The 24,793-nt window shown below is 34.9% G+C and overlaps 1 protein-coding gene across 5 annotated transcripts in view; it reads right to left on the bottom strand.

Moving 5' to 3' along the window:
• LOC100369595 (serine/threonine-protein kinase Nek1-like) overlaps positions 1-24,793 on the bottom strand; it is a 102,364-nt gene that overhangs the window by 58,149 nt on the left and 19,422 nt on the right. For all 5 annotated transcript variants that reach the window (XM_085497614.1, XM_085497611.1, XM_085497612.1 and 2 more), the window contains exons 5-8: positions 23,434-23,573; positions 16,471-16,538; positions 15,012-15,098; positions 9,581-9,760 (exon numbers count right to left, since the gene is read on the bottom strand). In XM_085497614.1, the coding sequence (XP_085353740.1) occupies positions 9,581-9,760; positions 15,012-15,098; positions 16,471-16,538; positions 23,434-23,573 (475 nt within the window). The remainder of the gene's footprint in view (positions 1-9,580; positions 9,761-15,011; positions 15,099-16,470; positions 16,539-23,433; positions 23,574-24,793) is intronic.

The following is a 24,793-nucleotide window of genomic DNA, read 5'->3' as shown; positions in this document are numbered from 1 at the left end:
TAGTGTGCTGCTTTTCTAATAACGCAAATATGTTTTAACTCACAAATACCATGAACGCGAAGAGTTAACTGAAAGGCAACGTCAATGCAAGATTATGTGTGCAAGGTTAGATTTATAGAATGTACATAATCGCTTAACGTTTTTTAATAATCATGTCGCACGTAAAACACACAAGACATTTTAGTTTGTTCATTTCTTGTTTACCGATCTTGAACATTTTGTCTGGAATGCAATACAGACAAAGAATAAACATTTAATGATACCTACCGTCGTCAAATCAACAAGAGACTTGAATCAGGAAGACTAGGCTATTTTGAACTTTATTTAAGTGTAATAAACATATTAAGTGAAATGTATGGACGAGTCATAATACTCATAATACTTCAAAAGTTACGACATTTACTCTTGGAATTGGTGATAAATACATGCATAAAATGACAGAATAAGACATTTCAGCATCACTTCTCGTCTGACATGGCACAGCACGTCTGTTTGTTTTGCAAAGGCTTCTTTTACTTAACACAAATCAAAGGTGTTATTGTCAAACTGAATTGGTATATCTAAGAAACAAATGATTACCGAATTTGCACAAAAATCGAAGTACAATTTGTACGACTTTGTACATTAGTCAGTATTTTACTGAATCGCATGTGAACTAAATGCACACATTTTTGCCAACGACGTAAGCAAAAAATAATACTTTGTATGTCGTACTGTATCATTTTAATCAAGACATGACATGTCTTGTCATAGCCCCCGCAAAAAAAAAAGTTTTAAAAACTTGTATCGAACTGGGTTTGTGTCAGAGTGAATTAATTCATTGTGAGCTGTACTAAAATTCCATTATTAATTGTTCAGAATTGATGTGTTACAATTTTAGCAGGGGTGGGGTAAAAAAATATTCATTTGGCTTTTCTGAGATAATCTACAACTTGTTAAACATATAATGCGATGTGTACTTGAAACAATTATTACCTGTCCCTGTACCAACTTTGAACAAAACTGGATGACACATATCTGAGAAAAAGCTGGTAACAGCTAGAAAAAGCTCGTTTATTTTTTTAAAGATTTTTGAAGTAAACAAGCAGCCTCTTGGCTGAGATAGCTCCGCTGTTAGCAATGCACATTTCAATTAAAGAAAAGAAGATATCATTAGAAAATGAACAATATGAATAGTATCAAGCAATGGGACTTGCTGTTTTCAACAAGAATTCAAAAATATCACTTTTTACCAAAAATGACAAAAATATTCACCAAAATTAGAGAATTAAAGATATCATTACAAAATGAACAAATCTGAGAGAGGTCCACATGTAGTACCTATATATGTAGTATCAAAGCAATTGGACTTGCAGTTTTTAACAAGAAGTCGAAAATATCACTTTTTACCAAAAATGACAAAAATATTCACCAAAATTAGAGAATTAAAGATATCATTACAAAATGAACAAATCTGAGAGAGGTCCACATGTAGTACCTATATATGTAATATCAAAGCAATTGGACTTGCGGTTTTTAACAAGAAGTTGAAAATATCACTTTTTACTAAAAATGACAAAAATATTCATTAAAATTAGAGAACTAAAGATATCATTACAAAATGAATAAATCTGAGAGAGATACACATGTAGTACCTATATATGTAATATCAAAGCAATTGGACTTGCAGTTTTTAACAAGAAGTTGAAAATATCACTTTTTACTAAAAATGACAAAAATATTCATTAAAATTAGAGAACTAAAGATATCATTACAAAATGAACAAATCTGAGAGAGATCCACATGTAGTACCTATATATGTAATATCAAAGCAATTGGACTTGCGGTTTTTAACAAGAAGTCGAAAATATCACTTTTTACCAAAAATGACAAAAATATTCACCAAAATTAGAGAATTGAAAATATGATCATGAAATGAACAAATCTGAGAGAGGTCTACCCAAGGTACATATACACCAAGTATCAAAGCATTCAGGCTTGTAGTTTTCATTTTCAAGAAGAAGTCGAATCAAAGAAAGCTTAGAAAGAACTCCCATGTGCTGAGAGTATTGGAAACACATTAAATATAATTCGAAATTACTTAGCTGAAAACTAATTATGCAAATCAGAAAATTAATATGACCAGATTTGAGTGTAAAACTAATGAGGTCTGCGCAATGTAACAGAAAATCTATGTCTCCAAGTTTAATTGAAATGTGATTAGAACCAAAAAATTATGAATTATTATGCTTATTAGGGAATTAATATGAACAGATTTTTACCCCAAACTAATTAGGTTTGTACATTGTCCTAGAGCATCTTTGTACTAAGTTTCATTGAAATGGAATAATTAGTACCGTGAAAACTCCAAAACTTCGACCCCTCTAAAAATTCGACCGCCTGTTTATTTGCCGGGTTTCGGTGTTTTAATTACCTCCAAATTTTCGACTCCACTAAAAATTGCCGACTCATTCTTATTCGAAAATTGCGACCAGTTTTAGTTTTCCCCAAAACGAAAAAAAAACCGGTGTGAGCGTTCAAACGGGACCTTCCTCGAAGGCATGAATCCGGGTTTCTGATTGACTGAGAGATTTTTATTTTATTGGTAACGAAAATATATTCTAAATAAACGAAGTTTCAAATAAAAACGAACACAAAAATCTCGGCATGCTGCGTTTCTGAATTGTTGATTATTACTGTACTCAGTAGTGATTATAATAATGTACACAAAATAAATTTGTTGAATGGTTATGAAATACAAATAAAAGTCAACTTAGTTTCATCGTAAGCGAATGATTCCGGTCTCGTATAAACGTTTGATGCTGTAGGATATCCGCCATGTTCTCTTAGGTCAAATCGCTAATTAACCAATCAAAAAGCTGGATGATGCCAACGTGTTCAAATTACCATAGCTTATTTAAATATGTTAATGTTATTGAACGCAATGCGGAAGAGATTGATGTTGTAGTACGATATTTTGGCTTGGATTTTGATGCGCAAACGGCATGATTTTTTTTAAATAAAAAAATTAGTTGTTTTTAAAAAATAAACTGGTCATCTGAAGAATAATTTAACATTGTTCACAGTGATAACAGCTCATTCTCGAAAGGAAGCTTACCCGCTCACGCTAGTCACGATAAAAATCATACACGTGTACTCTTGAATAGACAGACGTCAATGACTACGGTAAAACTTACTCTATTTTAGCCGGCAGGATTGATTGAAATGTCCGAAAAATGACGCCAAAATACACCTTAAAAGTCCCATTTTATTTTCTTAAATCCCATTTTATTTTTTAATCCAAGGGCGAATTTACGTCAGAATTTGGTCCCTCAAATAAGGGACACGTGAGCTTTGATTCTAACCGGATACATTGCACTGGGTCGGGGAGATAGTTTGCTAAACTTCCATGTATCTTTTGTCCAATGGGTACCTGTACTTCGAACATTCGCAAGTTTTCCTAGGTAGTGCGAGACAGCTTTGTCTTTTGACCTATTAGTTTTGTGCTGACCTCTTCTCCGCGTCTTGATGTTTTGTTTTGCTTGTCATAATACTCACTGATTGATGACTTTGTTTAGATTTTGAGTTTCAACTCGGCCACGACCTTTGCTTTTACCGTGAAACATGAGGAAGTTTACGTCAATTGACGGACATTGCATTTTTTAAAAACTAATGAAGCACACTGTCTATCATCCCCATTTTTTCATTTGCTGATTTCTATTCTGAAAAATTCGACCTTCCGAAAATGCACCTTAATTTTGACTCTAAAAACACGTCACATTTCTAACACCAATTATTTAAAACCGGTCGAAATTTTGGAGTTTTTTCGGTACTTTAGATATCAGTGTGAAAGCTTAAAATTGGTTAATTATGCAAATTAGGTAATTAATATGTACAGATTTTAACCCACAATTATTCAGGTATGTCTATTGTCCTACAGCATCCATGTACATTCATTGATATGTGATGTATAGTACCTGAGATATCAGTGTGAAAGTTGGTTAATTATGCAAATTAGGTGATTAATATGCACAAATATTTACCGGAAACTAATTGGGTCTGCATAATTCTAGATTCATTGAAATGTGATGATTAGTACTTTAGATATCAGTAGAAAAGCTGAAAATTAATTATGCAAATTAGGTAATTAATATGCACAATTATTTACCCTAAAACTAATCAGGTCTCTGCATAGTCCTAAAGGATCTATGTAACCAAGTTTCATTGAAATGCGATGATTAGTACTTGAGATACCCGTGGAAAAGCTGAAAATTAACTAATTATGCAAATTAGGTGATTAATATGCACAAATATTTATCGAAAACAATCAATCTCTGCATAGTCCTTGAGTATGTAAGTACCAAGTTTCATTGAAATGTAATGCTAACTACTTATATCAAATGCTGAAAATTAATTAATTATGCAAATTAGGTAATTAATATGTACTGATATTACCATAAAAACTATCAGGTCTGTGCAGTGTCGTATGACATCTATGTACCAAGTTTCATTGAAATGTGATGATTAGTACTTGAGATATCAGTGGAAAAACCGAAAATTGACTAATCATTATGCAAATTAGGTAATTAGTATCCACGGATTATTACCAAAAACTAATCAAAACCTAGCATTAGTTCAGAGCATCTATGTACCAAGTTTCATCAAAATCCAATGAGTGGTTGTTTAGATATCAGTGGAACAGTCATGGAACCACTAAAAAATAGCTAATTATCATGCAAATTAGGTAATTAATATGCACGGATTTTTACCAAAAATTAATCAAATCTGCGCATATGTTCAGAGCATCTATGTACCAAGTTTCATCAAAATCCAATGAGTGGTTCTTTAGATATCAGTGGAACAGTCATAGAACAGCTAAAAATTAGCTAATTATCATGCAAATTAGGTAATTAACGAGCATGGATTTTTACCAAAACCTAATCAAATCTGCGCATTGGCCCAGAGCATCTATGCACCAAGTTTCATCAAAAACCGATGTATGGTTCTTGAGATAGCAGTGGAACAGTCGGACACACATACACACACACATACACACATACACACATACAGACACACTAACTGCAAAGACTCCCATTTTGTGCTTCGCACATGGGAGTCAAAAAGTAAAACATTGACACGGACGCCGGACGACAACAGACAATCACTCATATGATAAGCTCCGCTCGACAAAGTCGACAGCGGAGCTAAAAATGGCCTCTAAGCCGTAAAAATGTATTCAATTGAACAAGTCATGAATGACACTGCCTTCACTTGTTGTCATTTAAAAGTTGCAACATATAATTTGTTCAGTTTTTAGCAGACATAAATTGGCAAACATGATTTCTATGGCATTTTCAAGTTTTTAGCACTTTCCATCCTTGTCTCAGCAAGAACACTAGAAAGCAACAAACAAGTACAACAGGTAAAATGACATGCAAGTATGCAAATCAAATCTGCAAATATGTTGAAGAGTCAGTGTTGTGTCTTGATAAACTTCCTTGTACAACTGTATTCCTAATACAAGGACACTGACAATCACAGAACTGTTCCAGTGGAAAACTTCTGATATTTTAGACAATAACAGGGCAATGATACTGTTTGTCATACAAGTACTAGCACCAGATGAGGAACTGAGAAACTGCAATAATCCTTGGTGTACATTACCTGTGTCAACAACTTTACTTCCCATGTACTTCATGTACAGATCTACATGTAGTTTGTGGCCCTGGATTAGTTTCAATATCTCTAAATAAGGACAAGAGTACTTCTCATATGACAATGATACAAATAAAGTGCAAGAATCCAGAAAAATATTATCAAGTTTTTATTATCATACATTAATATTAACAAATCGTGTGAAATTGAACTTTTATGTACAGAGACACACATATTTATGCTTTGGTTGACAGCACTTCTCAAAGAAAAAAAAAAGAGGACCTGCGAAACTTTATACAATTGTCAGACATGCAGCTAATAGTATGCTTTTGTAATATATGCAATTCCAGTGGCTTTGCTTTCTGAGAAAAAAAATTCTGGCTCTGCACCTGGAATAAAAACAAAAAAAACATTTAGTCAAAAGTAACAAAAGTAAGCAGAGATTGTAGCATATGTGCTCCCATTAGCTGTTAAATGTAATTAAAAAAGATATTTGTGTACAGCCTTTTTCAGTACAAAAACATATTACTTAATATATTTAAACCAGCCAGAAAGATATTGCAATTTACACTGTGCAATTAGGAATAAAATGGACAACAATGGATGCATGTCTAGCAATATACTGTTTGAAAGGCTGCAAGATGTAATGAAATAGCAACCAATCACTACTCGAGTCAGACTGGCTGGGAAACTGCACAATAAATACAAACATGTATGCAAATGATATATGAGCAGCTCCATCACATTTAAAATTATTCTTTCCATAGTTATGACTCTAATGTGAATGTGATTTTCCACTCCTTAGCAATAGTAGTTAGAGTATTGTATTGTACTGTATCGTACAAGTTTATTGTGATTCTATATGTGTTTGTAATATTATTTAGATTTATTTAGCCTTCTGTTTAGTTGGTTAACTGTACTGTATCTTAATGTAGTTTATTTTATTTTTATACGACCATAGAACAACTCACTGTAGTTTGTTTTAATGTTGAATAAATATTATTATTATTAAAATCAGTCACTGTACAATGGGGACGTATTGCACAAAATTGTTGCAAGGACATTACTTTTCTCGATTTGCTTGCCGTCGTGCGTCGATAAAAAATGCACAGAATGGTCGGCAGTATCGATCAAGTTCGTCTAGTGTGACCTTTGTGGCTGGCGAAAAGCAAGATGCCGTATAATCTTTTACATAGCCGTTAAGGAGGAGTGAAAGGCCTTAATTTGGTTCTACAATGGGCGTAATGAAATGTTGCAAAATTACAGTCAATCAAAAAACTGTTCACATGACAACAAAAAATACTCACTATATTTAATATGCATTATTTTTTTAATTTTGTTGGTAATGAAAAGTATAAGTTTAAAATAAAAACAAATCATTGCTTAGTAGCAAATGATCACGGTACGATAGCTTTAATACTTGTTTTCGAAATGTTGCAATTGTTGATTAGTACTCAGTAGTGATTATATTAACGTACAAAAAATAAATTTGTTGAATTGTTATGAAATGCAAGTAAAATTCAACTTAGTTTCATCGTAAGCGAATGATTTCGGTTACATGTAAACGCTCGATGCGATATGTTATCTGCCATGTTATCCATGCACACGATGCGTGTTTATTGACCAGATAGGTCAAGTCACTAATCAGCCAATCAAAATGCTTGATGGTGCCCCATGTGCTCAAATTACCATAAATAATTTAAATATGTTAATGACAGTTCAGCGACCTCATGGTGAAATAACACAGAAGGGATTTACCGATGTTTTAGTGCGATTTTTTTGGCTTCGTTTTTCATGGGATGAGAATGTACCGGGTGGAAATGTTCGGGGAAAAAAATAAACGTACCGGTACGTTTATTTGGGACATGAGAGTATTGTTGTGGGCAAGCTCTCCGAGTAGCGACATATTTCTAATTTCGGCTATAGCGTGATCAGTGGATTACGTAAATAAACCAACACTTTCAATGAGTACATGCCGACCCAAATACATTTTTTATAGCTGTTTCTGAACAGCGAGGACGCATCTCATAGAACAATAGCTGTGGAAATCGTAAACAAATGTAAATGTTGCGGAAATCAAGCATGGCGATAATGATTTTGAACGAGGCAGAGTCTGGCAAGCGTCTCAGAGCAGCATTGCGCCACAGTCATAGAGGGACTGTGATTGCACCGACACCACCACGACGTTTGAATCCCGGAGAGAGCACTGCAAACCTCTCAAATCACGAAGTAAACTTTCAATTTACACAATACATAATCACAGTTCCTACAACAATAATAGAAAAGCAGTTTTTCTGGTGAAGCTCTCGCCAGGTTAGCAAGAGTTTCCCGCGAGCACCAAACCCGAGACACAAACGATAATACAAAGTGTATAAATACCATAATAAGCACAGTTTCTTACCTTTGAAATTGACGAGACACAATTTTGTCCATATAAGCGCAAATAAAGATACAATTCCGGGATACAATATCCTCACACAAAAATGACTGCGATTTCCACCGAGACGAGAACTGCGTATGCGTCATCAAAACTTGGATAATTTTGAGAAAAGTCGGATTTTCCAGCAATTTTGAAGGAAAAATTTTAAAAATCGAAGAAAAACACAGTGAAACTTTGAAAAATAGACAAAATAACTTGATGTGCCTAATAACACCACCAATTCCTGTCTCTGTATCAACTCTGAACTTAATTGGATCACACATGTGTGAGAAAAAGCTGGTATTGTGAAAATGTGCACACACGGATGCACAGACACAACCAAAATTAATACCCCCACCCGTATCACAGATCCGGCGGGGGCTAATAACTATGTTGCAACGTGACTACTATAATTTTTCATATAATTATATATGTTTTATATAATGGAAATGACATTGGACATAAAAAAATATGTAGTTTTATTTTTTAGTAAAAATGTAAAACATTCGCCCAAATTCAAATACTGGTCTTTTCGACCAGCTTTGTTGCACACACAATCATGTAAAACAAAACACTATTGTTCTCTCATTTGCATGCAAACAAAGCTATCGAAGTTAATGAGCTGCTTGCGTTAACGCAGGTTAGCTTTGCGTTGGCACGGTCGGGATCCTAACGCAATCTTAACATGGCGTTAATGTAAGTCAAATAAGATAAAAAAAATTGCCTTGAGGTTGCTTGAGGCATCCAAATTTCAAAACTTTTTCCGGGGGAGGCCCCCTCGGACCCTCCCTCAGGACTACGCGCCTTCGCGGCTTTGCCCGCCAGGCTAAATTTTCAACACGCGGAGAACACTGACATGGAGAGCAACAAATGATGATATGGAGAGCAACAAAAGATGACATGGAGAGCAACAAAGGATGACATGGAGAGAAACAAATGATGACATGGAGAGCAACAAATGATGACATGGAGAAAAACAAACGACATGGAAAGCAACAAATGATGACATGGAAAGCAACAAATGATGACATGGAGAGCAACAAATGATGACATGGAGAGAAACAAATTACATGGAAAGAAACAAATGATGACATGGAAAGCAACAAATGATGACATGGAAAGCAACAAATGATGACATAGAAAGCAGCAAATGATGACATGGAGAGCAACAAATGATGACATGGAGAGAAACAAATGATGACATGGAGAGTAACAAATGACATGGCAGGCAATAAATGATGACATGAAAAGCAACAAATGATGACATGGATAGCAACAAATGATGACATGGAGAGCAACAAATGATAATATGGAGAGCAACAAAAGATGACATGGAGAGTAACAAATGACATGGCAGGCAATAAATGATGACATGGAGAGCAACAAATGATCACATGGTAGGCAATAAATGATGACATGGACAGCAACAAATGATGACATGGAAAGCAACAAATGATGATGGAAAGCAACAAAAGATGACAGAAGAGCAACAAATAAGTGCAAATACTGTATGCTGAAAATACTTACCTTGGGTTTCTTTTAAACAACTGTGCTTGCAAGTTTCTAAGTTCATAACTATATTTAGGTGAAACTGGTGGAAAGGAACCTCGAATAATCTTTAATACTAAATTCTTCATATTGCCAGCTTCAAAGGCATGTTTTAGTGTACATAACTCATACAGTACACAGCCTAAGGCCCAGATATCACTGTGAGAGAAAACAACAGTTAGAATGCTTTTATTAATGTGTACATGTACATATGTGTACCTATAAATCAACTAAGACAATGTACCCCGGTACATGTACTGTATCCATTATCTGAATCAATCAAATCTACTTCAAAATGGTAACGTTGGTGGCTCTACCTATTTGACACTCTCTGAATTACAATGTAATTTAATATATTGTTTCAATCCCAAGTTTTTTAAAAAATGATGCAGTGTTCCATTTTTTGTTACTCACAGAACAACAATGAAGTGGGCAATACATCAACCATGCCAAATGGCTCAATAATTTTTGAACAGTGTATATTTTGCAAATATTTTAGCGTTTCAATTGCAAACCTGCACAAAGAATAATTTATACATGATCTGGGCATGTGTGATAGAGTTGTGTGCCACCAAGTAACGTCTTTCTTCATTTTTTTTCATTTAAAGTTTTCTTTTGCTTTTTTTCTTCAAATATGCCATCAAGCAGCCCCTCGGCTGAGATAGCTCTGCTGTTAGCAATGCACAAAAATTGAAGATATCATTACAAAATAAACAAATCTGGGAGAGGTTCACCTGCAGTACCTATACCCTCGGTATGTTGAATATTAAAGCAATCGGACTTGCGTTTTTTAACAAGTAAAAAATATCAGTTTTTACCAAAAATGACAAAAATATTCATCAAAATTAGAGAATTAAAGATATTATGAAATGAACAAATCTGAGTAAGGTCCACCTAAGGTACATAAATGTGTAATATCAAAATAATCAGACTTCCTGTTTTCAAAAAGAAATTGAAAAAGTAACAAGCAGCCTCTCGGCTGAGATAGCTCCGCTGTTAGCAATGCACATTTCAATTAAAGAACAGAAGATATCATTAGAAAATGAACAATATGCATAGTATCAATGCAATGGGACTTGCTGTTTTGAACAAGAATTCAAAAATATTATTTTTCACCATAAATGATTGTGGTTTTTAACAAGAAGAAAATATCACTTTTTACCAAAAATGACAAAAATATTCATAAAAATTAGAGAATTGAAGATATCATCGTGAAATGAACAAATTTGAGAGTGGTCTACATGTAGTACCTATATATGTACCGGATTCTGCCGTAAATTCGCCCAGGGCCGTTAAACGACAGTTCGGGTTTAAAAAAAAATAAATTGGGACCAAGAACCCGCCCAGGGCGATTTTTCTGCAGTTTCTTAAGGTGCTATTTTAATCTTTTCTGATGCCTAAAAGTTTCGCCGTAGTCACATCAAGAGTATTGATGTGTATTCCGACTAGCGTCAATGGGTCGTTTCGACAATGAGTTGTTATCGCTGTAAATAATGTTAAATTATTCTTCAAATGCTCAGTTCATCTTTTGAAAACAACTATTTTTTTTATTTGAAAACAAATCATGCCGCTTTCCCATCAAAAGCCAAGCCAAAAGATCGTACAACAACATCGGCAAATTTCTTCCATGCTGGGTTCATTAATATTACCGTACTTATCCGGGTAAGAGCCCATGCCTGGACAAACGCCCACCCCCCACTTTTGACACAATAAAGAAGTTGAGGGCATATCCGGGCACGCGCCCAGGGGGTCTTTTTCTACACAAAACAAAACATGGTTGAACTCTGGTGACCTTGCCCTTTGTTATATAATATAATTCCCTTTATCATAGTTTGTTTCAATATAAATATGCATTGTCATAATTAATTTTGAATACAAACAAGTTTTGGGGTTGAACCAACAGTGGGGAATCAGTCTACCGAATGTCCTTAAAAGATGTAAATATCTTACAAAAACATTGGTGCCTTATTTGTTTAATTATTTTAAGGGACATAATTTCCAGCTTTCTTCAAAGTAATTCAGATATTTAAGTACAAAAACAAATGTCTCATTGCAAAAAAAAGTGCTGCATTTAGATGTGAATAGATTCATAAAATATGCAAGATAACAGAAAATTTTAGCTGGCTTTAGTCCAAGTATTTTGTACAGGTGTCTGTCAAAAATTAATGATTCACTGAGACAAATATGAACTGCCTCATTGTGTGACTACTGTATTATATGAAAAGTAAAAAAAAAAACACCCTTTATGAATAGCTATCATGTTGCAAGCTCTGCTTTGTATGCAAATCAACTTAAATAGTTAGTTGGTGTCCAGTGGAGGGAGAAGTCAACAGTACTGTTGCCTCCTGAGAATCTACATCTTCAAACACTGCAATCTTTGAAGTGCGTTTTTAAACTAGTATTATAAAACTCTATCATTCTGTTCTAATAGCTGAAACATATTCCTGTGAGTTTTCATTTGTCGAATGAACCGTTTGTCAAATACAGAATACATTATATTTTAGAATAATTGTCTTTTTAAAATGTGGATGAAATGTTTTGCTTTTAATGTATTTTTTATGTATTGTTTTTGATTTGATAACTTTGAACTAAACAGATTTTCTATTAGCTTCAGATCTTGTTAGGCACCTAGTTCATAGGAGTGCTTATATTGATTTTCTGACATCTTGTTTTCTGTAAAGATTTTATTGGTAGGTTTGCAAATGTGTATCAGACTGTGCAATCTCTCCATGAGTTGGTTTTGAAACCCAGTATGGGATTCTGAGATACATTACCAAGGATATTATTACAAGATAAATCATTTGCTTCATTGAACACATACAACAATGCATATTTCCACTGAGATCAGTGACCTTTGATGTGTATCACCAGTGATCAGTCAAGTAGAAACAGTCAAAATATTTTATCAGATTTTCTCAATTTTTGCATGAAATTTTCATACAGGACATCTGTTGTTCAAACTCAGGGAAGACTTTATACTGATGAATAAGGTGACCAAGTTTGATAAAGTTTGGAATAGAATTAGTAAAGTTATTATGCACACAATAACAATTATTAACGACGACGACAACAACAACGACAACGACGACGACGACAACGCCGGACAAAATTTTTCCCTTAATATACCTTTCCCTTCCATCTTTGATGGTACGGGCAAGGTAAAAACTATTTTCTATTCGTTGACTGTGGTTGTATTAACAGTTGACTTTCTTGAAGTCTGTCGTGATACTTAATTGCGTAAAACAAGGGGTGAACGCAAAATAGCTGTGACAGCTTTCTGCCATCAGGGCAGCTCGTTCACCACTGATTTTTTTCAGAATCATAACAGTCAGCAAGTCTATAAAAAATATTAAAGCAGAAACGGTAGTTCTCTTTTTAAAATGTGTCGTGGCCCTAAAAAAGGGACGACCGTTTGGTTTGTGCTTCCTTAGAAACGATTCAAGCAAATTGTATAAGGAGAACTGCTAAGAAAGTGTCGCACTCGTTTAGCTTTAGCGTCGTCGACAATGAAAACAATATTGCAATATTGTAGCAACCCGTACCTGGGAGAATGGCTTTATAAATATTTTGTTGCAGCTTGCGAATGCATAACCGGGGACAGCAATTTTGCAATGTCACGCCGAAGACTGCCAACTTTTTTACCATCTTTTATCACCGCTATTGCATTTCTGTCATGAAAACTATTTTTCTGTCGTTGGATAAAAAAACAACTTTCTATTTCAAGTCCACCGCGATATCCATATAGTGAGACATTCCAACGGCCGGAAATTGCTGAATGATAACTTTAACCGTGATTAATAAGCGTCGAGTCTGATAAGAAAGCAATGTCACGATTTGACCTTTATGATGAAATACTAGTAGTGATGTCATTCTTAGCCAATCAGATAAGCAGATGTCATTCTTAGCCAAGCAGATGCATAAAGGTCAAAGATGATTGCTAGACTGTAAACAAAAGCATCGTGTGGCATCGCAGCAGAGCGACCCCATTTTTCTTGTCTCTTTATTATGATTAGACATGAATGAAAAGTGCCAAGCTGACAGACTGCGAAATCCGTGGATTAAAAGTGCTAAGTCCAAATTGTGTGGGACGATATCGACGAACTTCAAGAATAAGTTGTAGGGATTTTGTTCGACGGCTACAGTGACGCCGACTTGGACATTTGAGGGTTTTGAGTTTGACGAAGATGGCAATGAACGTACAAATAAAGATCTGAGAAGTTTTTTTCAAACAGCTATGAATTTTTACTGTGTAAATTTGTAAATTATTATTGATCTTGTATGACGGTTGATTCGTAATTTGTCGAGACCGGAAATCATTTTACGCAGTTTAACCCCTGACATTTTAATTCATTTTGAGTTCACGCGTATTGGGCGTGTTTGTCGGCGGGAAAATCCTAATTCAAATGATTCCACACTGTCGATTTTTATTATTTCTGGTTTATTTGTCACATTATAAGCAATACATTATTTTTGTTTTACTTCTAGTGTTGCATATTGTTCATTTATTTCCGTTGCATGTTTTCATTTGCCGTTCTATTCCCTGCCGCAGTTCGATCTGCGTGTTGTCAATTTTCGCGAATTTTCGTTTAATTTTTGCCGGGGATCTCCTGGCAAACGCCCACCCCTTCTTTTTGGCAATTTTCCATGTTCAGGACCCTGGGCTTATACCCGGATAAATACGGTAACATATTTAAATGTGTTATGGTAATTTGAACACGTTGGCATCATCCATCGTTTTCATTGGTTAATTATTGATTTGACCTGTCAGGTCAGGTCAAAACAAGGCGGATGTTCATTTCTACAGCATCGAGCATTGAAAATGAGATTGGAATCATTTGTTTACGATGAAATAAGTTGAAATTTATTTGCATTTTATAACAATTCAACGAATTCATTTTTAGCACGTTATTAGAAACATTAATAGGTAATAATCAACAATTGTGAAACGCAGCATGACCGAATTGCGCTACCACGACCATTTGCTACTGAAAATGCAGTTGGGTTTGTTTTTATTTGAAACTTCTTTTAGAATATACTTTCGTTACTAATAAAATGAAACAAAATAATTGTATTTGGCGCACAAGGTTGGTTAATGTGATCCAGCAAGAAAAAAATTGTATAAAATTTTAAATTAGTTTCTTTCGTTTTGGGTGGTCCAACTGCCGGCGTTGGAAATCGGTGTTGGTGGATTTTTCAATGAAAATATAAGCCTTTACCACTATTTGATGATCATTTTTTGAAATTTTGAACTCCAAATAAGGGCCCACTAGCCGTGAAACCGCCCAGGGCGATTTTTCGGATGGGCGAATTTATGGCAGAATCCGGTAATAAAGTATTAAAAAAGTAATTAATTGGTCAACCATATGTAGCACTTGTTAAAAGATTATAGATAGATTTTATGATGACTTACCTCTTGTTATTGTAAGGTCTATTTTCACATATTTCTGGTGATAAGTAGTATGGTGTACCTATACATGTCCTGGCAAGTTCTACAGTACTGGAAAACAAACAACAAATGTTTGGATAATATAAACAGACACAACCACTTATTATTTTAGCCAGTGTTTATAAGATTAATGAATATTACCAACTCATACTATCACTTCTGGCGATGAGCTCAGGGCCCATTTACAGACTCAGAAATGAGAACAACACAACACAACTCAAACAAACATTGAGTGAAATATGTCAGTTTTCATGCAACTGCCAATCTTTAGGGAAAACAAGTCATTGTTAATGACACAGTCCCCGTCCAAAATTTTGTGATCTGACATATTAATTTGATGCTGATGAAGTCATTGAGATTAGATTGAAACCACTAATAGGAGATGGATTTGTAAAAAAATATGATTCAGTGCTTTTACACGAGAATTGGACATTGGGCAGTCATATTGAATCAAATTACAAAAATAATGTTCATGTTGATGTATCTATTGGTATACTGTCTTTGTATAAAATTTAAACAGAAATGTTCATTGCATTCATGGGAAAGTGGGCACGGGTATCATGAAAAAACAAAATGGCCACCAGTCAGCCAAATTTGTTTGAATCACGAAAAAAATATGACGTGCACCTATAACCCAATATGTATGATCAACATATCAACTTTGATCTAAACAGCCTCGGACAAGTAAAAAATTACGATTTAATGCTTTTACAGGAAATTTGGGATCGGCCAGCCATATTGAATCGAATCACAAAAATCTTGTTAGTGCAGATGTATCTCTTGGTATACTATCTTTGTACAAAATTTGAACAGATATGTTCATGGCATTCTAGATAAAGTAGCATGGGTACCATGAAAAACCAGATGGCTGCCAGTCGGCCATATTTGTTCGAATCACGAAAAAAAAAATGACGTGCACCTACAAACCCAATATGTATGATCATCATACCAACTTTGATCCAAATCGGCCCAGTCATCTCCAAGAAACTGCTGCAGACACGTTTAGGTATCAGAAATAGCAAATTTTACATCCAAAATGGCCGCCAGTCAGCCATTTTTTCTCTGATCATAAAGTAACTTGACGCGCATATGTAAGACATTATGTATTGTCTTCATGTAAAGTTTGTCATAAAATCCGTCAATGGTGTCCGAGATATAGTTGCATACGGACAGACGAACGGGGACTAAAAAGACGTGACCAAAGACAGGAACAGTACATAGGCTAACAACTTTACTTCCCCTCAGAAAGCATGTCATTCTTCCAAATATGAATGCTGTAAGCCTGGAAAGTGGTCATTGGAGTCAAATTGGACGGAATATTAAACCATACATTAGGTATGTGTTGTCACATTTATTGTTCACTACCAATGTGTGGTAGTACATGCAACTATTCTATATAGTTGATATTCAGTTGATCACTCACCTGTTTAAAACTTTAGCTATACCAAAATCTCCTAGTTTGACTATGCCACGTCTTGTGAGAAATATATTCTGAAATTAAACAAAACATCAAGAAATTTTAAACAAAAAACATTTATTGTGAGGATCTACTGAACTATATGATGTTATATAATACTAATACATTGTTAACACAGTGTTAACCCAAACGTCATTAAAAAAATAGGCCAATGGCCTGTTGCTCAACGGCTATTGTACAAAAGATTAGTGCTGTTGTATATGCCACAACTTTTCGTTTAAATTTGTACTTCTAAATGAAATATCGCCAAACAACCACACAAAGTTGTCAATGGTTGGCCTAACACCAAAGCATTGGAAATAGTGCAGGGTTGTGCCAAGGTTTGAAAAAAGTGGGGTCCAATGGCCCCATGACCCCCCAAAAATGGGACCATTTTGCCAAAACTTGGGTCAACACAAGTCAAACATAGAACTGATTATATTACATTATAACATGTAGTTTTATTTCCAGTTTTGTGTTACAATAACAACATTACAGTTAACTGGCAAATTAAAAGAAGATGGTTAAAGAGGTTACAACTGTACAGTAATGGTTGTTAATGTTTGCTACTTAGTAATAAAATGTTCAAAGATGTTCATGTGAAATAAAAACATTAATTCAACTTAAGATCTAGATTTAATATAGATTTTCTCCAATGTTGTAATTCTGCATTGAAGTCAAATGTTTCAATTGGGTCACCTTCAAGTTTGACTATTAGCAAGTCATCAACTCTTGCAGAGGACAGCCTATTTTTAGCAGCTGTTTTAATCTGGTTCTGGGCACTGAAACCCCTTTCACAATCAGCAGTATGGATTGGGGCAGTTAAGGCCAATGAGGCCAGAGTTAACAAATTTGGAAAATCATCTTTATGATACTTGTTAATCATTCCCCACAAATCAGCCATTTTGTCTCTTTGATAACCAGCTTTGACTACCAATGGCTTCACAAGAGACCACTCTTTTCTTGTAGTTTCTGCATCAATTATTGGTTCAACTGTCACAGGAGTCTGGTTGTTAAGAGGTGTGGACACCTTAGGCATTCCATACTGGCAGACAAGTGTTTCTAAATGTTCATTACCCCATGTTTCAAGGTCTTTTTGAGAACAGAATGATATTGGCTTCATTCCAAGCACACCAAAAACATAAACGATATTACTATCATTATTTGGAAATCTCTGGTCAATTTTTTCTATGATTGCATTAAGAAGAGACGACGTCAAAAGATCGATGTCGGATAAAAAACTTATTTCCTTTAGTTTGGGGTGGGGGATTTTGACCTCAAAAAGTTTCCATCCTACAAAAACGATTTTATTTTTTAATGAAGTCAAAAAAATCTTGGTGTATTTGTAGTTCGTTTTTTTTCTATCCAATCATGGACAGAAATGACTGAAAAAGGAAAAAAACAGAAAAATGGTTTGGTTAGAGTGTAAATCTGTGCGTCAAATGAGGTGCATTGGTAAAATCTGTTTACACCCACCCGACAACCAACTGCTATGCAATACTACTGTCCGATTATCAATTTGTATTTAATGGTGAATGCAGTCTGACGTCATGACCAATATTCATCAATTAAGTTTCAGTGGGGGGTAGGGGGGGTTTGGAAAAAAAAATAAAGGAATTTATCCGACATCGATCTTTTGACGTCGTCCCTAAATTTTTCCCTGATTGAATCAATGTTCTGTTTACCCTGTATGATATGGTTACCTTTGAAGGTAAGTCTCCCCTTTTCAGACTTCAGATACTCACTCTGTAGCTGATAAGGTAAGTGTCATGTTCTACTTCAGAAGATTCCAACCTATTTAGAGCCGTTTTGCAGTGATCTACTGACACTTGCACTAAGCTAACATCAAGGTCAGATTTTTGGAAAACAGGGCACAATTCTGAGACTATTGGTAATATGTCCATGAGCAGGTAAGTGGTAGCTAAAAAATCGTACTTGGACATCTTACTGCCACAACCTTTAGATTTAGCATCTTTGTCAGTGGTAAAAAAATGTAATGAGTGAGTCTAAACACCTATACACAGTTTTTACAGCCAGATAGACAGACAATGATCTCACTTCATGAACCTCTTTAATTTTTAAATTGGGTTCTTCAAGCAAATTTTGAATATCTGTTAATCTTGTTGTACGATTTGATGATGCTTTTAAAAAGTAGAAAATCCCAGTCATTATTCGCTGGTATTCAACCAAGTAGGAAACCTCATCAGCTGCCTGAGATGTTACCAATGCTAAACGATGTGCAATACAGTGGTAATTTAACATCATTGGGTTTCTCTTAACATGTAGTCAGTAACACCCTATCCTTTCCCTGTCATCACGGTGGCCCTGTCTGTACCAAGGCCCATTATCTTGGTTGGTGGAAGCTGTTTTTCTTTTATAATACCAGACAATTCTTCATGAATGGCTTTGCCTGTTCCACTTGTTACTTCCAAATTGCATAGAAAATGTGTTGATGGTTTGAAGGAGTCCGGGTTTAAAATTTGACTATAGACAACCAGTTTTTTTTTAATACCAATATCTGTGGTCTCATCACACAGAACACTGACAAAGGGCGACTTTAGCAGTCTATTATCAAGTCCTCTTCGGATAACAGAGGCAGGAGACTCTAGCATTTCACATGCTGCTTTGTTGGAAGCGTAAGTAACATTTTTTCCTGTTCCGAGTCCTGTCACATGTGGACATTCAAGTTGCTCAAGCAAGTTAAGTAGGCTATCATATTTGTTAATTGCAATGTGCTCTTTTGCTAGAAAAAACACTACACGTATAGCAACCAACAGGCTATTTTCATTTTCAGTGTGAACATTTTTTACCGCCTTCTGAAAGTCGGAAATCATTGAATCTGACATCATTGCTGCTTTGTGATCGTTACATTCTGCATGGCGAGTAAGTGTGCTTTGGTCATAGTGTTCTGTTTATTATGCTTCATACACACTTTACAGGTCATTACATTCTTGGAAGCTTCACATATTGTAGCCATTTAAAATCTCGTAGCCACTTATCTTGAAAATGTCGGACATACCTTAAAGTTTGCATTCCCGGGAAAGACGGTTCACCCCTGATGTCATCTTCACGCTCTTGCGATGTACTAGTAGAATCATGTACCGTAGTTTTCAAAGACTGTGATGTTTCCGGTGGAGATAAAGACATATCTTCCACAGGAGTGGATTTTTCTGACTCATCTAACCCAATCTCGTCATTCGATTTGCTTTTCTTTTGAGCTGATTTTTCTTTTTTTTTACTCGTCATTAAAAAAAATGAGTCGTCAAATTGCCGTGATTTCTTTGAAAGTTATTATTCATTACAGATTTGTACTGGCAAAATGAGTGTGTCCAAAGGCCCTTCCAGCCAAATAAAGTTGCGTCCTTTGTTATTTTTTGGCGGGAATGACACAAGGGCGCGGCCTCGGAACAACACTGATAGTAGATAGTTGAAATTTCATTTTTAACCAAAAAATGACAAAAATATTTGCCAAAATTAGAGAATTAAAGATATGGCCATGGGATGAACAAATCTAGTAGATGTCAACACAAGGTACATACACATCAAGCATCAAAGCATTCAGGCTACCGGTTTTGAAGAAGAAGTCGAAAATAGAATTTTTGACCAAAAATGACCATTTTAAAATATTCGCCAAAATTAGGAAATTGAAAATTTCCCTACTGAATTAACAAAACTGATAGAGGACAACCCAAGGCACATGCACTATCAATATCAGCACTGTAGACCACTTAGTGTCATAGTAGTGTAAGCTACACACACAGTAACGGTAGGATACAAGTAATATATCGGGGCAGTGGGCTAAATGCGGTCGTGGGGACTCAGGTTCAATAACAAAATACCCAGCTCAGTGTTGCATGTAAAGTTAGAATGTTGTATTAACACATAAACAGAAACACAATCGTAATGAACGCTACGTGGATACAGTAATACACAGTAATGTGTCACATAACGCAGTTATTTCTCAAAAAAAGTATCAATACAAAGTAGAAAATACAATTACAAGTTCTGTAATGTGCTATCAAAATGTATTACTAGATACTACTCATTACGTGGTTACTATAATGACTAACAGGAATATCTATGCACAGTAATGTATAGTGCCACTAACTGCTACAACCATATAGGCCAACACATCAGTACAGAGTACTGAAGAGAATGTATGGCATATGCAGTAATCCTAACTTACTCAATACAAATGGCTACCACATACACAATACAGTATTTACTAACTAGAAACACTAAGTGCTGATAGATACCACGTAATAGGTACTAAGGCTGCGAATGCCTGAGTATTCACTAGATACATAGAAGTATATGCTAAGGCTGTGAATGCCTGAGTATTCACTAGATACATAGAAGTATATGCTAAGGCTGTGAATGCCTGAGTATTCACTAGGTACATAGAAGTATATGCTAAGGCTGTGAATGCCTGAGTATTCACTAGATACATAGAAGTATATGCTAAGGCTGTGAATGCCTGAGTATTCACTAGATACATAGAAGTATATGCTAAGGCTGTGAATGCCTGAGTATTCACTAGATACATAGAAGTATATGCTAAGGCTGTGAATGCCTGAGTATTCACTAGATACATAGAAGTATATGCTAAGGCTGTGAATGCCTGAGTATTCACTAGATACATAGAAGTATATGCTAAGGCTGTGAATGCAATGAGTATTCACTAGATACATAGAAGTATATGCTAAGGCTGTGAATGCCTGAGTATTCACTAGGTACATAGAAGTATATGCTAAGGCTGTGAATGCCTGAGTATTCACTAGATACATAGAAGTATATGCTAAGGCTGTGAATGCCTGAGTATTCACTAGATACATAGAAGTATATGCTAAGGCTGTGAATGCAATGAGTATTCACTAGATACATAGAAGTATATGCTAAGGCTGTGAATGCCTGAGTATTCACTAGGTACATAGAAGTATATGCTAAGGCTGTGAATGCCTGAGTATTCACTAGATACATAGAAGTATATGCTAAGGCTGCGAATGCCTGAGTATTCACTAGATACATAGAAGTATATGCTAAGGCTGTGAATGCCTGAGTATTCACTAGGTACATAGAAGTATATGCTAAGGCTGTGAATGCAATGAGTATTCACTAGATACATAGAAGTATATGCTAAGGCTGCGAATGCCTGAGTATTCACTAGATACATAGAAGTATATGCTAAGGCTGTGAATGCAATGAGTATTCACTAGATACATAGAAGTATATGCTAAGGCTGTGAATGCAATGAGTATTCACTAGATACATAGAAGTATATGCTAGTAACAACAGAGATTAGCACTTGGATATTAAATACAGGTACTTGGTAAAAAGGAAAATACTTTAAAGTTACTATAATTGAAAAGATTACTTATCTAGTCTTACGGTAACAAAGACGTACTAAATACAACAGTATACATTAGCTTAACTGTAAAATACTAAGACTATCGTAATGCAACTTTTGTGCTCAAATAATACACAACCAATGCAGTAATCTACAATGCCGTAACAGTAGGGAAGTACAAATAATTCCTACATGATTACTGAAATAGTATATTCACAGGTTTATATCAACAGAAAATAGTTAAGTATTCAATAATAATATAACGCTTGAGTTCAACTACTGAATACTGAAGACATCCAAAATACAAAATGTTTTAAACATGCAAAGCAGGCTGAAGTTCCAAATTATGCATGTAACACTACAAGTATCAACTATAACAATAGGATACCTCAGAAATAGTTTGGTTTAAGTGAATACCAAAATGACACAATTTAAGGTAAGTATTCAGTAATATCACTCACCAGAATGGTAGTCACAATATGTATGTATGTACAGTAAAATACACAATCCAGGTAAAGTACTAAATAAATAAATACGACACAAAATAATTACCGGTAAGGAAATACTAGTATCATGCAAAATGAAAACTATACACTGGCTTGATAAGGTTACGCAATGCCAGTGCAGGCAAATTACACTAAATGCAGACTAACGTTATAGAAAATAATAAGTTTGATCACAACGTAGATCCGGGAAATGCACAACAGTAAAATGTCACAGTCAATTTATGCACTTTCTACTTGATGCTGAATGTCACACGAATCAAAGTTTGGTAGATGTCTGAGACGGTAAACAAGTCTGGATGTCGACAACAGAAAGTCACGTGATACGAATGGCGGGACTTTTCCACACCAAAGAACAGTCTTTACTTTAGTTGAAATCTTGACGGGACAACATAATTGGTCGAGTCGATCTACTGGAAACAGTTAATACTGGCATACAGAACTCAAAATGTCAACGATTGTACTCACAGGAACCTGGATACTTGGTTCAAGCACGGTTTTGTTCAACACAATGGCAACAGCAGACTGCAACCTCTGCAATCGATCCACACGACCACAACTTTCGGAAAAGTAAATGTAAATTCCATGCAAACACGATTTTGTCTGTCCCAAGAGTTCCACAATATCCATAACCACTTTAGTTCAGTCTTGAAAGGAATTCAGTCGATTTAACAGGAGAATCGACCTGCCCACACAGACGGAAACTGACACAAGGACGCACAGACTTATTCATAAACAAAGTTATTCAAACACCATACCATAGATGGCGCTCTCACTATAGGCCGCTGCAGTAGAGTTTTGGGGGGCTCATTTGCATAATTTTTGGCAGATCGACTTCTCATGAACAAATTACCATCTACACTCATCACGGCATCTACACACCAAAAATAAAGTCAAACGGTTCGGCGTTTTTTGAGAAGAAGTCACAAACAGGCGGACGAACGAATGGACGGACAGGAGTTCCAGTGTGAGAATATTTTATTTATATACAGTAACAACATTGACAATAGTGCAATATTTGAATTTGACTGTTTATGGCAGTGATTTCTTTTGTGAATATCATGAAAACAATATACGTACCTGCGATTTGATATCTCTATGTAAAATTTTTCTATCATGTACATGTTTCAGTGCTAAACAGAGCTGCACTAACCAATCTAACACTTTGTCTTCATCAAAAAGAACACCACGTTGTTTATTTATAACCTTATACAAATCACCTAAAATAAAAAAAAGACAATGCACACAAGGGTTAGGTTAAATGAGACAAAACATGCTTAGTAAATACGGTAACTGACCTTATTAAATATGAAATATTGGTACATATAGTAGCAAATTCCACATTTTGAAGTTTGAATTTTATTAGTAGCAGCAATTTGTTCTACAAGTGATACCTTTGGACTGCATTACATTGCACAACTACAATTTTGATATGATAAAATATTGGTAGCAAGTTTATTACTAATCAAAGAAAGCTTAGAAAGAACTCCCGTGTGCTGAGAGTTTTGGAGACACATTACAAATTAATTCAAAATTACTTATACTTGAGATATTGATGGAATAGCTGAAAACTAATTATGCAAATAAGGTAACTAATATGAACAGATTTAAGTGTAAAACTAATAAGGTCTGCACAATGTACCAAGTTTCATTGAAATGTGATTAGAAAAAAATATTAATTATTATACTAATTAGAGAATTAATATGAACAGATTTTAACCCAAAATTAATCAGACTGTCTATTGTCCTAGAGAATTTATGTACCAAGTTTTATTCAAATGTGATGATCAATACTTGAGATATCAGTATTAAATAATTATGTTAATTAGGTGATTAAGAAGCATAAATATTTACCAAAAACTAATATGGTGCATAGTCTTAGGTTCATTGAAATGTGATGGGTACTCTTTAAAAGTTTCATTGAAATCCAATGAGTGGTTTTTAGACATCATAGAACAGCAAAAAATTAACTAGTTATGCAAATTAGGTAATTAATAGGCACAATTATTTATCCCAAAATTAATCAGGTCTCTGCATAGTCCTAGAATATCTATGTCGCAAGTCTCATTGAAATGTGATGATTAGTACTTGAGATATCAGGTGAAAAGCTGAAAATTAACTAATTATGCTAATAAGGTGATTAATATGCACAAATATTTACCCAAAAACTAATTAGGTCTCTGCACAGTCCTCAAGTAACTATGTACCAAGTTTCATTAAAACGTGATCATTACTACTCGAAATATCAAAAGCTGAAAATTAATTAATTATGCAAATTAGGTAATTAATATGTACTGATATTACCCTAAAAACTATCAGGTATGTGCAGTGTCACAAGTTTTATTGAAATGTTATGATTAGTACTTGAGATATCAGTGGAAAAGCCGAAAATTGATTAATCATTATGTAAATTAAGTAATTAATAATATTAACAGATTTT

This window comes from Saccoglossus kowalevskii, chromosome 4 (genome assembly GCF_978046115.1).
Source record: "Saccoglossus kowalevskii chromosome 4, keSacKowa6.1, whole genome shotgun sequence".
NCBI lineage: Eukaryota > Metazoa > Hemichordata > Enteropneusta > Harrimaniidae > Saccoglossus > Saccoglossus kowalevskii.
The sequence above is the reverse complement of the archived record's forward strand: the minus strand, read 5'-3'. Positions and strand labels throughout refer to the sequence as shown.